Source organism: Urocitellus parryii, chromosome 4 (assembly GCF_045843805.1).
Source record: "Urocitellus parryii isolate mUroPar1 chromosome 4, mUroPar1.hap1, whole genome shotgun sequence".
Taxonomy (NCBI): Eukaryota; Metazoa; Chordata; class Mammalia; order Rodentia; family Sciuridae; genus Urocitellus; species Urocitellus parryii.
In genome coordinates this window covers 5,026,222-5,038,411 of record NC_135534.1, presented here as the reverse complement: position 1 = coordinate 5,038,411, position 12,190 = coordinate 5,026,222, and the positions used below count along the sequence as shown (strand labels likewise).

The window sequence follows — 12,190 nt, the reverse complement described above, 5'->3', positions numbered from 1 at the left end:
GAGCGTGACCGCCGGGGCCATCTTGGATTCCGGCTACCAGCTGGACGGTGACCGGGGACCTCTTGAGCGCCTGTTGCTCACCGTGTCCCGTCCAGCGGGGAAAATGCTGCGGCCAAAAACCACCAAGTGCCGGGTGTGCTTTCCCTTCCAGGTGGCAGGGTTTTGTTTAATTAGGCTCTGATTCCGTTTTCCTGGGCATGTGAGTCGATCGATTCCCGTAAACACGCCTGCCCACACCCACCCGCCCTCTCCCGAGCTGGACTAACCCGGTTCTGTTACTTGCCACCTGGGCTCCTGGCCGATATGGGGCTCGGATCTGCCCGGAGGCTGACTGAGAGCAGCGTGAGGGAGATGAAGGCTGTGTTGGGCGGGGCCGGCGGGCGCTGGACTGGCTGCCCAGTGGCGATGGGCAGCCTTGGGTGGGGAGGACACGTTCTTCTCGGGGGAGTGACACCTCCCGTCTGTGTTTTGTGCATGACATGGGCGCAGAGGCACTGGTCAGAGATCAGTGTGTCTTATATATGAAGGGGTCACATTCTGCTGCGTGTCAAGGAGGCCTCAATTGGATTAATTACAAAGACTTAAAAAAACACCTGCCTGCGTAGGTGAGCCGCTCTGGGACTGCCAGGAAACTGTGCTGCAGGCCTGACTCATCCAACAGGGCTTCCCGAGAGCCCCATGCACCCCGCCGCCTCCGGCTCTCCACCTCTCCAGCCCCTGCTGGCATCCAGCACCCTGTTTTGCACGGGTGCCCTCAGGGGCTCTGTTCTGGAAGGAGCCTGGCTTCCTGGCCTGGTCACTGACATGTCGAGGGGCACATTGCCCTGGTCGGGGCTTCCTCCCCAACAGTGAGAAGCAGGACCCATCTCTCCACCACCTTCTAGATGAGCCCATGGTTCCCGAGAGGAAGGAGGCATCTGAACCCAGCTATGCAGATGTGCTTAAAAATTCTGGTGCTTAAAACTTCTGGCATGAAATACAAAAACCCAAGTTATCTGGAAACCACAGCGGGCAGGGCTTGGGGACGGCGGGTACCAGAGTCCTTCAGCCAGATGTAAAAGAGAGGAGAGACCACGGCTCCCGCTGCCTGCTGCTGAGCTCCCCCTCCCTCCCCCCCTCTGCTGACAGCCTGAAACAGAGCCATGTCCTCCCTCGGCCTCAGTCCACTGAGGAAGCCCACCAGGTCCCTCTGGGTGCCCGGGGGCTGTGCTGGGCCTGTCCACCTCCGGTGTCTCCAACTGCCATCACTTTCCTGATGGGAGGTGCCAAGGTCAGAGGCTGAGCTTGCAGGGCCACTAGACAGCCACCATGGGGAGCCTTTGGGTGGTGACTTGGGGCTCCAGCCTGGTCATCCACCTGCTGTGGCTGACCTGGGTGAGAAGATCCATGGGTGAGGCCCGACTTCCCCAACTGGTACTGAGGCAGGTCCCGTGTGGCCCTGCTCTGAAGATCAAACCAGACCCCGACCTGAGGCTGTGGGCCCAGGGTCTCAACAGATGATGGCCAGAGCTTGGAGAGGCTGTTGGTGGGCACTTCTCTCCTTTGCTGGCCACCCATTTCCTCCCCTCCACCCGCCGAGTCCCTGTCCTGATGCCTGACCAGGGTGTGCTGGGCACCGACACAAGCGATTCTGCCAGCTCTGTGAGGTCCGTGCAGTGCCCTCCAGGGAAACCGAGGCACAGCAAGACTGAGGTCCGTGGCTGGCAGGTCGCAGCCCTCTGCCTCCTGGAGACTCGCTCTCGACTTCAGATCTGGCCTTGCTCATCCCTGGCGCCTTCTAAAAGACGGTGCGTCCTTTCTTGCTTGGTTCTGTAGAGGTGGTGGGTGCGGGAAGGGTGGCCCAGTCCCCCTGCCTGCCCTCCCGACTCTCCATGTGTGGGTGGGAGGGGTGGGCTGGTACCCGGGCAGCCCAGCGGTCCCTCAGTGGGAGCGGTGCCGTGCTGCTGTGGAGTGGCCGTCTCTGAGAATGGCCTTGCTGCCAAGTGTCAGGACAGAGATCTGCGCCGCTCAGGCCCCTGCCTCCTGCTCTTACCAAACACCCGAGAGAAGGCCGCGGGGGGCTGCCAGAACCCCACCCTGATGGGGGCAGCTGGAGCCCTGGCGCCTGCGGCCCGGCTCCTCCCTGCCACTTCAATAATCAAATACCTGGGGAGGGAGGGAAGTGGTGGAAGTGGTGGGCCTTCCTCTCCCTTAATGTCTGTGCCATTAGCACAGAAAATGAGGGGATCTGGGAGGGGCAGACTCCTCTGGGAGTCTCTGGCCTGTGGGAGAAAAGGCCAACTTCCTAGCAAGACGGCAAAGGTCTGCACCAGGCCCCAGAGCCTGGACCAGCCCGAAGCTCACCCCTCGCTCCGCTGCAGCGCGGTGAGGCTGATGCCGCCTCGGACCGTGGCCCAGCTCATCCGACTGCTCATCCACTCACGGGCCCCGGGACCTGAGCGCCAGGCTGGCCCTGGGCAGGGAGGGCCCTTCCAGGGGTCAGCTCCTGGTGCGGACTCAGGACTGGAGGCTTGGGCTCCTGAGAGGAGAGTGGCTTCCCAGGAAGTGGGACTCACTGACCCTGGGCCAGTCTGGGCAACCTTCAGCCCTGGGAGGCCTTTCTGTCCATGTGGAGGGAGATGCCTGAGTGGGCTCCAGCCCTGCCCCTGAGGGGACCCCAGCCCTGCTGCTGCTGTGTGTCCTCGGTGATCACCTGCCAGGCTGGAGACCCCTCATTGGACACCTTGTCTCTGGGATTCACTGAGCAGCACGGGGAGATGGGGAGGGTGGAGGGGCTCATCTGGACGCGGCGTGGGGGGACGCGGCGTGGGGGACGCGGCACAGCCCTTCCTCCCCCGAGGCCCCGGGAACCACAGGTCCTTCCGTCCACACACAGTCCCTTCTCCCCAGAGCTCGGGGCCTGGCTGGGAGGACCAGGGGGACTGTTAGAGAGCAGAGACAGTCCATGGCCAGAGTGGACAGGAAGGTCAAGTCGGTGCCTGGGCGTGGGCCATCAGGCTCCTGGGCTTGGCGGGGTTGGCCCTGCGAGGGCCCAGGTTGAGGCAGAGCAGGCTCGAGGTGTGTGGATGGGGTGTTGGGGACCGGCCAGCAGGCATGCCTTCCTCGTCTGCTCCTGGCTCAGAGAAGGGGCCCCACTCCATCCGCGACGCTTCCTGACGGGCCACCTCTGCCTCTGCCTTGGGCTCTCTCCTCAGGCCTCAGAGTGAGCAAGTTCCCCTCGAGAATCTCCCCAGAGAATCCCAGGCGAGACCAGGTGCCCAGGATGTCCTCTGTGGGGGCTGAGCAGAGGCCTGGTCCAGGTACTGCCCGTATGGTCCACAGGGGCCTGCCCTCCAGCCTGGCCCAGGTGGTACCCTGGAAGGGCTCCCAGCCAGCTGCAGGAGCACAGAGAGGTGTCCAGGCACAGGGGCCAGCCCCTGCCTGGGGGTCAGGGCAGAGGGGGACATTCTGCAGGGAGGAGCAGTAGGAAGGGATGCAGCCACTCACTCCAGGGAGCCCCCGTGGGGCCACTATGTCCCTCTTGGAGAGGGACGATGTCAGTCCTTGTTGAACTAGAATACATGGACCGGTTTCCCGGGTAGGGACGGCACTCACTCTGGCAACCACCAGGAAAGGGGCGGGCAAGCCTCCGGGAAGACAGAAGCAGCCAGAAGACCAGGCTTGGGGCAGGAGGACAGGAGCAGATGGCCCTGGAGAGCCAGCAGGGAGGCCCGGGCCACTGCCCCTGCCCTTGGCCGTCCTCGCTGTGGGAGACAGAGGACTCGGGCATTCAGCCTGCCTCGCGACAAGGTACAAAACGTTTATTGGTGACACTTCATTGTCTTACAGAACTCCCTGTGGCTACATGGGGCCACTGTGCTTGTTGGGCACCACAGTGCCAGTCCCCAGGCGACAGGACAGAGCCAGAGCCCACTTCTGGGTGGTGCTAGAGCCCAGGGACTCGGTCCAGGAACTGCCCATATGGTCCACAGTGGCCTGGAGGACACAGAGTGCTTGGGAGGCTGCCCAGGGCTGGCCAGGCACAGAGTTAGAAAAGGCCGTCCTTCCTGTCTCGAGAGGCCCCAGGGCCAGGCGTTTCCCCATTAAAGTCACCAACTGACTCACCAAGGAGACAGGGATGTTGTTTGCAGAAAGATCTGGCTGCAAGGCGATGAAGGGACACCTCTCCCAGGTAGCACCGTCTGGTTCAGGTCAGCTCATGCTCCGCCCTGGGGACGGAATCTCGAGAACAGTCCACCCCTGGGGACGAGGCTGTAGGGCAGGAGGTGGCAGGGCTGCAGCCACCTCCTCCCCTGTGCCGACCAGCCCAGGGCGAGGAGGGCCCCACCGCGTGGGGGTGACTTTGGTACAGTGGGCCACTGAGGCAGAGTGGCTGGGGGGTGCTGGTGGCTGCTCGGCCTCTTGGCCACCCCCAGGGCCTCCGTCCCTGGGAGAAGGAGGCAGGAGGGGCCGAGCCAGATTGTCCTCCCACGCGGGCACCAAGGCAGGCGCCTGTTCCTGTCGGTGGCAAAGAGTCTCTGGAGGCCAGGGTCCACGTCGGGCCCAGGCTTCCCCGGGCGCAGGCCTCTCAGGAGGCATTCCCAGAGGGGCACTGCATCTCCATGGTGACCGTGTTGGGCGTGCCGCCTGCAGCCTCCCCCAGCTCGGCGCCGTCCCTCAGGGCCCTCTGGAAGACCACCCTGAGAGGCTCCCACAGCCGCTGCGACTTGTCCCTCCCTGCCAGGAAGTAGACGATGGGCTTGGCACTGCTGTTGATGCAGATGCACAGGTCGGTGACGTACTCGGGGAAGGGGGCCGGGATCTGGAAGACCCAGAAGAGGAACCAGTCGATCCCCAAGTAGATGGAGGACACAAGGAAGACGGAGACCATGGCCAGCACGACGTGGTTGAGTTTGGCCGACCGCTGGCGCCTCCGCGCCCGGCACTCCACGTGCAAGATGAGGGCCAGGCAGGGCAGCACCATGAGTGGGCAGAAGACCAGGAAGAGGATGATGCCCAGGGCGATGTCCATGTGCCTGCAGGCTGCCCTGGAGTCTGCGTGGCCCAGGAACACACAGAAGTAGTTGTGAATTCCAGTCACCAGCAGGGACAGGAGCCAGAGCAGGGCGCACACCACGGCCGACAGGCGCTTGGGCCGCCGGCGCCAGTACCAGGCAGGAAAGATGACGGACACACTGCGCTCTGTGCTGATGGCCGGCAGGAGGCTCACGCCGCCGACGAAGGCACAGAGCCCCACGACCCGGGACACGCTGCGGAGGAAGTCGGCGAAGGTGCCCAGAAAGCCCCCTGCGTTCAGGAGGGAGAACAGGGCCTTGCTGAAGAGGTAAGCGCTGTCGGCGCTGGCCAGGTGCAGGAAGTAGGTGGAGAAGGGGGTCCTCTTGATGGAGAAGCCGAAAAACCAGAGGACCAGCCCGTTGCCCACCAGGCCGCACAGGCAGAGCAGCAGGAAGATGTAGTTCATGACGGCTGGCGGGGGCAGCATGGCGATCTGCTCGATGGTCAGGAAGCCGCGGCTGTAGAGCTCCGGGGCCTCGCTCAGGCCGGGACACATCTGTGCAGGGGTGGAGGGGAGACACCTGCTGGTGCTGGCCGCCCCTCCCCCTCCACGGAGACCTGCACCTGTGGCCCCGCCTGGTGGTCCCCACCAGACATTTGGGTCCCAGGTCTGTAGGGCCACTGGCTCTGATGGCAACCAGAGCAGAATACAGCCCGCCGGAGGCTCACGCTGTTCCGGAGTCTAGAGCTCACAGCACGGAGTGGCCAGTCTCCAGGAGGGACACCACGGCTGTCAGCCACCTATAAGCACTCCAGGCTTGCCACGGTCAGAATGGACTCTCCCAAAAATGTCCATGTCATAGAAGAAGGGACTGTTATCATAGAATAAGGGAATAAGGGAAAACTGAGGGCACTTTCTGGATGCAAGGAGACCAAAGAGCCGTGACCCACTCTGCAGGCTGGGATCCAAACGCCCTGGACCTAGACCACTGTATTGCCGGGCTACTCGGAGAGCTCAGGATGTGGGCGTGGATTGCATCAGTGTTACGTTTCCTGAACCTGGACCTGCGCTCTGGCCTTGTTCTCAGACCAGTCGGGCTATTTGAAGGCAGAGGGAGTTGGTGTTTGCCAGTTATTTTGGGGTGATTCTGGGGTACACAGCACATTCAGCACAAGATCGGCGATGGAGGAAGGGAGGGAGGGACTTAGTAGGTAGCCTCCTGTTCTTGCAATTTTCTTGCATTGTTTCAAAACTAAAAAGTGAAAATACTTATTTCTAAGGAAATTAAAATCACTTGTAAAAAAAAAAAAATGGAGTGGAACTCGGAGCAGGACCCAGTTCCATGGTGGGGCCAGGGAGAACTGGGGATCAGAGGTGGTACCCTGTGGGCTGGGGCTGCTCTTCGGGGGGCTCTGGATTGTGGGAAAGCCCAGGGGGTCTCTGGCAGGGGGTGGGGCCTGCGGCAGCAGCTACAGGAAGCACTTCAGTATTTTACAACTGTTTTGCCTAAAATGGTGCCGCCCAGCGGACACCAGTCCTGTCCGCAGGGCTTGGGTTGGTGGGTAAATGCACAAGCCTGAGCCGCATTCCAGAAACTGGTGAGTGGTGGGCACGGTTCAAACCCAAGAGTACCTATCCCGATCAAGGTGGGCAGCCTGCTCTGCTCCAGCCAGCGGGTGCCAGGGGCCCGGCTAGTGGGGCCGGTCCCCCTCTCCCCTTCCCAGAGAAGCCAAACACCCTGAGCTTTCTGTGTGAGCACTTAAAATCACCGTGCCGGCCAAACACAGCCCTCTCATTCCTAGTGGCGAAGGTGCCCCAGCCAGCCCCTTCCCTACACCCCTGCAGACATTATCAACCCACACCAGCTCTCTCCCAAAGGCTGGTACCCACTCCCGTCACCCCAACAAAACAAGGGACCCTTTCTGCCACTTTCCAGATGGCTCAGGCCGGAAGCAGGATCCAGAGAAATCGTTCTTGACTTCCCCTAACCAAGGGTGGGGTCTTCTGGCCCGGACCCCTCAAGGGATTGTGCAAACAGGAACTGGAGGTGTTGGCAGAACTTGGGGAGGCCCTCGGAGGTCAGGGAAAGTCCTTGATGGGGTCCTGCCCACCACCAAGCACAGCACAGCTCTGCCTGCCACTCTTGACCACCAAATCCCTCTGTTCAGCTGGCCCTCTGCTTCCTTTCCTGGGGTGACTTTGAGAACTACAATCTTGGGAGTTCCACTCAGCAGGGACAGACTCAGGATCTGGAAGGTCCAGGGGAGACTAGCTCTGCCACTGGGAGGGAACTTGCTTGCAGGGGACAGGGGTGGACAGAGCCATGTCAGAGCACTCCAGCCTTTGCAAGCTGGAAAAATCGTGCAATCCCCTCCTTGAAGGAAGGGGAGGGGGCCGGCTGAGTCACTGGGTGGGAGCTGTTCCCAGCCACACAAGGCCCTTGTGAAAGGCCCGCTCTGGAGCCTGCCCCTCCCTGAGCGCTGTCTCTGCTCTGGGGACTCCTGGACACGCCCCCAGCACACCCAGTCTCTGCCTCCTGGGCGGCCAACATTTCCCAGTGGGCACCCTGGGGAGAAGGGATAGAGGCTAGGGCCAGGGTCGGATCCCAGGAGCTGGCCTGGGCAGGGGACAGGTTACTGCCCTGCTGTGAGCCTCAGTTTCTTCAGTGAGGAGGTTGGACGCGGTCAGTTCCAGGGATCCTTCCAGTCGGAGAGTCTGCTACCCAGGATTCTGAAGAAAATTCCAGACTTTTCAAGGGGAGGGGGGAGGGCAGGAGGTGGTGGGTCAGCCTGAAGGGCTTGTCAGAGTCTCAGGAGGGCTAGTGCCTCTAGATGGGGGTAGCCCAGAGTGGACACAGCTCTGTGGAGCACATGACATCGGGGTCACCTAGGAGCCGGCAGGCAGGCCTTTCGGGCAAGCCCTGGCCATCGTAATGGCTGACTGCCCCCTCTGCAGGGCAGGCAAGGGGCAAAGGATGGCCAAGGGTCAGCATCAGGGGGGACTTCCAGTGACCCAGTGCCTTTGCTCACCTCCCTGAAGGGACACTGGGATCCTGGGGACTGGTGACCAGGGCCAGCCCCATGCCCACCGCAGTGCAGAGCTGGAGAGTGGCCTGGGAGGCAGGTGTGGGAGGATCTCTTGTCCCCACCTGCCGTCTCCTGGCAGGCCAGTGGCCTCCTCTGCCGGGTGGCACTTACCTTGTTCCTGCTGGTGGCATGGGCCTCCCAGGAGCAGTTCCCAGCCATCTCCAGGCTCAGAGGGTCCAGGTCCCTCGCAGCTCACCGGCTGGCACGCCCACCTGGCACCTGGCCACAGCCCGGGGAGAGGGTGAAATGAGGACAGTGGGTCTGACTCCTTCCGAAATGCCCCCATGCCACCTCCCAGCCCTGTCCCCAGGCCCCTGGGCTCTCACCTTGGCAGAAAGGCCATCCCCAGCTCCCTGAAGAAGGGCTTGGCAGAACTGTCCTGCGAGCACAGCCCCTCCTGCCCGAGGACCCCTCATAAGACCTCGGGGCCCCTTGGAGCCACTGTGGCTCACGAGGGAGGAAGCCCCCTCACCCCCACCCCCTCCACTTGGTCTGCGAGGTTTCGGAGCCAGATTGCTCTGGAGAGAGAGTTTCCCGAGCACCTCCATGTGTCCTGGCCCTGGGTGGCAGGGGAGGGGCTCGGTGAGGTCAGGCAGGTCATTTTGGAAGGGAGACTTCCTGGAGGAGGAGGTCTTTGTCTGGGCCTTGATCTGGTCTTTCCCCTAAAGGTTCCTGGAAGGCACAGCATCGCCCCCACCACCAACCCCAGCACCCCGAATGCTGGCTGAGCACCTGCCGCCCCACCTCCCCCTTGTGGGGTGTGGCCTTATTACCAGCTGCAGGGCAGCTGCCCTCATTCCCCTTTGGTAGGTGACCTAGGGTCCAGGGGTGAGGTCACTCTCCAGCGGCCAGCATATCTCTCTATTGTTGGGGCTGCAGCTGCGACGGAGGAGAGGGGTGATTGGGGAGCGAGCCAGGAGGCCAGGCCGTGGCCCTGACTCCGGCGGGTGGGGGGGAGCCTCGGGCTGCCAATCACGAGCCTGGGAGGGGGGTGAGCTGGGGGGGACGACCCAGCAGGAGACTGGTCCACCCTGGTTGGCCACAGATCATGGGTCTGCCTACCCTGTGTCTGCTAAAAGTGACCTGTCCCTCAACCAGATCTCCTATCGCTCCCCCCCAGGAAGTGGGGAAACTGAGGTCGAGGGTGAGAAAAGGCCCTGTCCGGGGACAGTGCAGCCACAGGTGGCCGGAGCCCTCCCCTCCCTGGAGGGACTGCTGGGCAGTGAGGTGGCCTCCACTCCCCAGAAATTCCTTCCCCTGCAGGTCCACCCGCTGGCTGCAGCCGCCACCTCCTCCCCTCTCCGTCTGTCCCAGCTGGGCTGTGAGTCACTGGCTGCAGAGGGTGTCCATCTGTGCAAGCTGCCCGCCCCTTCTTTAACCCTCGGCCTCCAGGATCTGGTGGAAACCCTGCCGCCCCGAGGGCCAGAGCTGTGCAGCGGGGTGTGGAGGGCCCAGCACCGCCCCAGGCCCGCGCCCACCTCAGGTCTCCTGCCCTCCTGCCCCCAGGCTGCGGGTGCGCCCTGGAGCTTGTGGGGGCACATGTGCCTGGAGTGGCTCAGTGCGGGGCCTACGTGGTCGTGGGTGGGAGCCCCTGTGTGTGGTGCCACGCACAGATCCTGGTGCTGGGCGGTGGGCATCTTCACCCCCTGCCTCAAGGCACCGCCTAACTCCAGTTGGTCCACTGTCCGTGGCCAGGGACAGGCTGCATGCTCCCCACGGGGAGCCTGCCCAGACTTTCCCCTGCCTGCACCCCAGACCCACTCGGCCCCAGGTAAGCCACCTCCGCTTCCCCCCTTGCTCCCAGCCCTCTCGAGGCCCTTCCAGAGCCTTCCACACCAGGCCCTCAGCTCCCCTGGGGGAAGCCTGGACTCAGGAAAGTGTCACCCTTTCACACTGGTCAGGCTGGACCCTGGGGCGGAGGGCTGGCCTGCCCACAGCACAGGCTAGCATGCCAGAGAGCCCCTGCCCACACGCTGATGGAGCTGACCGTCTGTGTCCCCTGGTCCTGGCCCTACCAGGATACACCCAGCGACTTCACTGATGCGCAGAGAGATCTAGCAGCCCAGACGGGCCACATTAAGGACATATGTGTGACATGTGTAGGGACGTGTGGAGTGCGTGTGCTGCGTGTTGATCAGCGCTGGCTTCAACCACAGCTGACCAGGAAGCTGCCAGCCCAGCACCCCCTGCCCCCGCCTGCACTCCCCTCAAAACAAGGACAGTGCGGCCACTGCCGGCTTCCCCCAGCCTGGCTCACCCCAGCCCTCCAGGACCCAAAGCCTCTGGTTTTCCCCTGGCGGCTGCCTGGGCTGGGCCTGAGGGCACTGGTCATTGGAGGGGCTGTCTGACGCTGCCCTTGACACACAGAGAGCCTGTCTCCCATTCTAGGACCCGGGACCCTGCTGACAGCTGGATCCAAGGGGCTCATCCCAGGGGATGGAGACCTGGCAGAACATGGCAGGGACTTCCTCAGTGGACCCCACGCCGTGCCAGGCTCCGCCAGCCTGGGAAAAGGTGGGATCCAGCTGCCTGGCCTCCTGACCCCAGCATGTCCACTGTGGGGCTGGCCCTGCCGCTGCTCCAGCCCGGACTCAGCCTCGCAGAAGCTGGTGTGCGTGGGAGCGCAGGAGCCCTCTCCTCTTGCTGGGATGCTGCCCGCTGGGTGTTCCCTGCTAGCCCTTCCAGAAAGCTCTCTTGGACGTGAAGTTGGGGGAGGGATGGGAAGCCCCCACCCACAGGAGGACAGAGCAGGGGCTGGCTGCTGAGGCCAGCTTGGGGCTGGGGATTGGGGGAGGCCATCTGGCCAGGGCATGGTCACACAGGAGGGGACTCTCAAAGTTCCTGGCTGTCCCTGAGAACCTGCAGCCTCTGAGTGGCGGGAGAGACCTCCTGGTGGGTGACAGCCCAGCCTTGGCCTCTCAGGGCTTCCTGATTCAAGAGGTGGATTTCTGGGAGCTTCCTGCCCTGAAGACATCCACCTCATTTTTCTTCCCTGCCTGGCCTTCACCCTACAGACCCCCTTTCCCCGAGCCCCTCCCTCGGTCCCTGGACACAGGGAGCTACCTGCCGCTGTCCTGGTCCTCGGAGTCCTTCCCTTTGTGACGGGCTCCTCCTGAGATCCCTGCCTCCGCCTGGCCGACCCACCAGGGCAGCAGGCCAGCCAAGCGCTGCCCGAGCCTCGGAACGTGAGCTTGGTGGAGGACGGGCGAGCCCTTGCCTGCTGCAGGAGATGGCTTTGGAAGCAGAACCCGCCCCAAACCCAATTCCAGGCCCGGCAGGAGGGGGAGGGGAGGGGGGAGGAGGAGGGGCTGCGCGCGATGAGGCTTCGGGAAGGAATGCCCCGCTCAGGAGCCCCCCCAGAGCCCCACGGGGGACTCATCTTTTTGCCTGGTGACGTCAGGTTGGCCCGAGCGCTGAGCACTGCGGCCGGAGTCCAGCTGTTAACCTCCCTTGTATCCTACGGCCCCCCAAATCTGTCCTGTCCTGCAGAGGGAGCTCTGCTGTCCACTGGCCTGGCGCCCTGGGTCTGCTCCCAGTGGGCATTTTGGGGTGGATGGGCGGTCCCCACCCTGCCGTCTCCACTGGGGGAGGGGCTGGCTTGGGGAAGCTGGGCGCGCAGAGGAGAGGGCTCCCTGGCGGAGGCACAGAGTCCACGGAGGGACTGCAGCACCCCCAGGTGGCGTCCAGGTCCACTCCCCCTGCCCACCCTGGAATGTGCCGGGGAGGCCCCCTGTGGCCTTCTGGAACCAGGAATTCCCTTTCCCAGCCCTAATAGCAATCAGATGGAGTAAGTGGAAAATCACCGCCCGCCCGGGGCGAGCAGCGGAGCTGGCGGCCGCGGGGCCTGGAGCGTGCGCTGCTCAGCGGGATGAGTCAGCCTCCCCCAGAGAGGGGGTCCTGGAACTCGTCAGTGGTCCGGGCACCCAGCCCAAAACGGGGAGCAGGAGGGTGGGCCGTCAGTGCTGGTGGTGAGCCCTTCAGAGGCACCAAGAAATGACTCTCCTGCCCTGGGCCCACTTTCTCATGGCCCCGGAGCCCCAGGGAATTCCGTTTTCCCTGCCTGAGCAAACGGTGCCCAGGCCCGGCTGTGGGCCCCTGTGGGCATCTT

General features: G+C 63.3%; 1 protein-coding gene across 2 annotated transcripts; it reads right to left on the bottom strand.

Annotated features, from left to right (window-relative positions):
• Positions 1–3,786: 3,786 nt before the first annotated feature.
• Positions 3,787–11,296, bottom strand: Mrgprf (MAS related GPR family member F). Of its 2 annotated transcripts, none has more exons than XM_026396519.2 (3): positions 11,146–11,296; positions 8,194–8,301; positions 3,787–5,551 (listed from the first exon to the last, which is right to left on the bottom strand). In XM_026396519.2, the coding sequence occupies exons 2-3, from the start codon at positions 8,239–8,241 to the stop codon at positions 4,568–4,570; spliced, it is 1,032 nt and encodes a 343-aa protein (XP_026252304.1). In that variant the 5' UTR covers positions 8,242–8,301; positions 11,146–11,296; the 3' UTR covers positions 3,787–4,567. The 2 variants fall into 2 exon arrangements, with proteins under 2 accessions (XP_026252304.1, XP_026252305.1); XM_026396520.2 differs by lacking the exon at positions 11,146–11,296 and adding an exon at positions 8,409–8,471.
• Between the last annotated feature and the right edge of the window lie 894 nt (positions 11,297–12,190).

What these genes read in the sequence shown, in the direction of transcription:
- Mrgprf (XM_026396519.2), bottom strand. Translation starts at nt 8,241, where the DNA reads ATGGCTGGGAACTGCTCCTGGGAGGCCCATGCCACCAGCAGGAACAAG. An exon ending in ATGCCACCAGCAGGAACAAG is followed by an intron (nt 5,552 to 8,193) that starts GTAAGTGCCACC and finishes ACCCCTGCACAG; the next exon opens with ATGTGTCCCGGCCTGAGCGA.